Source organism: Sinocyclocheilus anshuiensis, unplaced genomic scaffold (assembly GCF_001515605.1).
Source record: "Sinocyclocheilus anshuiensis isolate Anshui unplaced genomic scaffold, SAMN03320099.WGS_v1.1 scaffold21, whole genome shotgun sequence".
Taxonomy (NCBI): Eukaryota; Metazoa; Chordata; class Actinopteri; order Cypriniformes; family Cyprinidae; genus Sinocyclocheilus; species Sinocyclocheilus anshuiensis.
This window is the reverse complement of record NW_015536472.1, coordinates 490,306-492,936: the sequence shown is the minus strand read 5'-3', so window position 1 is coordinate 492,936 and position 2,631 is coordinate 490,306. Positions and strand designations below refer to the sequence as shown.

The 2,631-nt window shown below is 30.5% G+C and overlaps 1 protein-coding gene across 1 annotated transcript in view; it reads right to left on the bottom strand.

Moving 5' to 3' along the window:
- The window catches only part of LOC107702098 (GTPase IMAP family member 8), an 11,791-nt gene extending 9,168 nt beyond the window's left edge, over nt 1–2,623 (bottom strand). The window contains exon 1 of the mRNA XM_016504359.1: nt 2,535–2,623. Coding sequence (XP_016359845.1) covers nt 2,535–2,623 — 89 coding nt within the window. The remainder of the gene's footprint in view (nt 1–2,534) is intronic.
- Nucleotides 2,624–2,631: the final 8 nt, after the last annotated feature.

The window sequence follows — 2,631 nt, the reverse complement described above, 5'->3', positions numbered from 1 at the left end:
ATTTCGTATCATATGCACGCGAAAACTGCGTATCATATGCACGCCAACAAATTTCGTATCATATGCACGCGAAAACTGCGTATCATATGCACGCCAACAAATTTCGTATCATATGCACGCGAAAACTGCGTATCATATGCACGCCAACAAATTTCGTATCATATGCACACGAAAACTGCATATCATATGCACGCCAACAAATTCCATATCATATGCACGCCAAACACATGCGTATCATATGCACGCCAAAGTCCATTTTTGCGTATCAATACCACGAGTTTTCGTTTTTATTTGGCATACTATTTATACGCATTTTCATGAGACCGGGCTCGATTTTCAAGGCTGTAGAGTTTAGTTTAGAGATGCTATGGCATGTTCCTAACAATAGTCTGTCTGCTGTTACGTCCCCACCAATGCCAAAATCAATCCTAACACCCTTGATAGTAGGCATAAAGAAACAAACAAAAAAAGTATTTTTAAGAAATGAAAACCGAAATAAATTATTTTCATTTTTGAATGATTAATTCTGCAAATATATCAGCTGGTTGATGGATTTTCTTTTCTTTATTTAGGCTATGTAATATTTGATATTTATTATAATTTGTTATTTATTATATATTTGTTATTTATATATTATTAGGTGTCATTAAAAATAAAACAGACAGTATTACATCCTACCTGCTTTTTCTTTTCTTTTGCAAAGAGCTCAGATCAAATCTCCTAAAGCGCTGCTGCTTTCTGCTGTTTAAGGTCAATGCTGATGAATTTATCAGATCGCAGGTGGATCATGTTTACGGAAAAATTAAAAGGTGTGGTTTGGGGAAAAATGACAGCTTACATAAGTATGATTAATATAGTTGAACACTAGAGGAGTGAAGGCGCCCCTCTTTGGTCACATGAGAAATCACAGAAATCACAAACTATTGTTTTTTTAGTCCGTTATTTCCAAGTTAATGGTCATTTTTATGTAATTTATCATTTGTGACCTTACTTTTTTGTGTGCTCATTCATTTTATATATTCATTTCCACTGATGTTATTTATTTGGTGCTCATAATCTACACTGAGCATTTCTAATGAAGGAAAAATAAGTGAAAGTTTTCTGTGAATTCGCAGTAACTGGGGACATAAAACGCTTAACGTTTTCCAAAATCCATATTTTTCTGTAAAACAAAATTACATTATTAATCTTTTAATTATATTAGCAAAGTTTTATATTCATAAGACAAAAAGAAACTATCATATATTACCTTTTGTAACACTGATCTTAAAATATATTTCGAAACACTTTCTAATATGAGATCACAAGAAGCTTATAAAAACAATAAACTTTGTAAAGCTTTTCAAATTTATGTAAGTGCCCTAATATTATATAGCCTAGCACTTCAGTATTTTTTTCTGTTTTTTATGTTTATGTTCATTTTATGTTGTTGTTGTTGTTGTTGTTCTGTTTTACATGCTTTAAACTGTACGACATTGCCTTATATCTGCCTTGTACTTTTTCGCCTTGTATTTGAAAGTGATGGAACTAAATGAAATGTAAAAAATAAAATTAAAATAAAAAAAATAAGAAACGTGGCTTAATGCGTTAAAACAGCATTTTTAAAAGACCAAACTCATATCGTATTTTAAGTAATTTAAAAGTAATTTATTATTAGAATTTATTTATTTATTTATTTAGCTGTTTGATTTCTTCTGTATTTTAAGTTATTTAATATTTTAATTAATTTATTAATTTATTCATTCATTTATTTATTTAGCTGCTTGGTTTGCTCTGTATTTTATTAAATATTTTGATTAATTAATTAATTTATTAATTCATTTATTTATTTAGCTGCTTGGTTTGCTCTGTATTTTAAGTTATTTAATATATATAACAAAGAGGGAAAAATTGAAGGGGGTCTGAATACTTTCCGTACCCACTGTATATATCAAACTTTTTTGGTAAATGGTTTTTATTTTGCTTTTTTAAACACTATTTATTTAAATGTACTTTTTATGATTTTTTCTTTTTTCAGATTTTTGTCATTCATTCTTGTCCTCGTTAGTAAGAAGCACATTAGCCTTATTTTAACAGCAAATAATTTATTTTTGTGGAAGGTGACAAACATCATCCTCATTACAAATCAACAAATGAGAATCACATGATCAGTGAAATAACAGTGTTCATCAGATATATATAGACATCGGTGTCTTTATCTAAGTGTGCTTCAACCTTAGTGGACCACTTATACTGTTTTCAACAGCTAAAGATAAATAGATAAAATAACATACATTCATGCCTTACACATTATAATCCTGATTGTGACTATTGGAATCAATCATGTTGTGAATATAAACAGACGTACAGCACAAGACTGTGTTCAGAATGTGTACTAACATGCTATTTCTGCAGTGTACTGTGTGCAGTATGCAATTTTAAGTTAGCATGAAACTCCGGGATTTGCAAGAATGCATTTGTTCTATTGTGCAGTGTGCACTGGAATGCAAATTAAAACGTAAAATAAAATCAAAATATTTTAAAACATATAGTACGGCATTCTGAACACAGCCTCGTTTAGAAGCTTCATCACTCTGACCGCAGTTGCCATGACGATGCGCACTGCTCTGGACTCAGTTGCCATGGCGACTC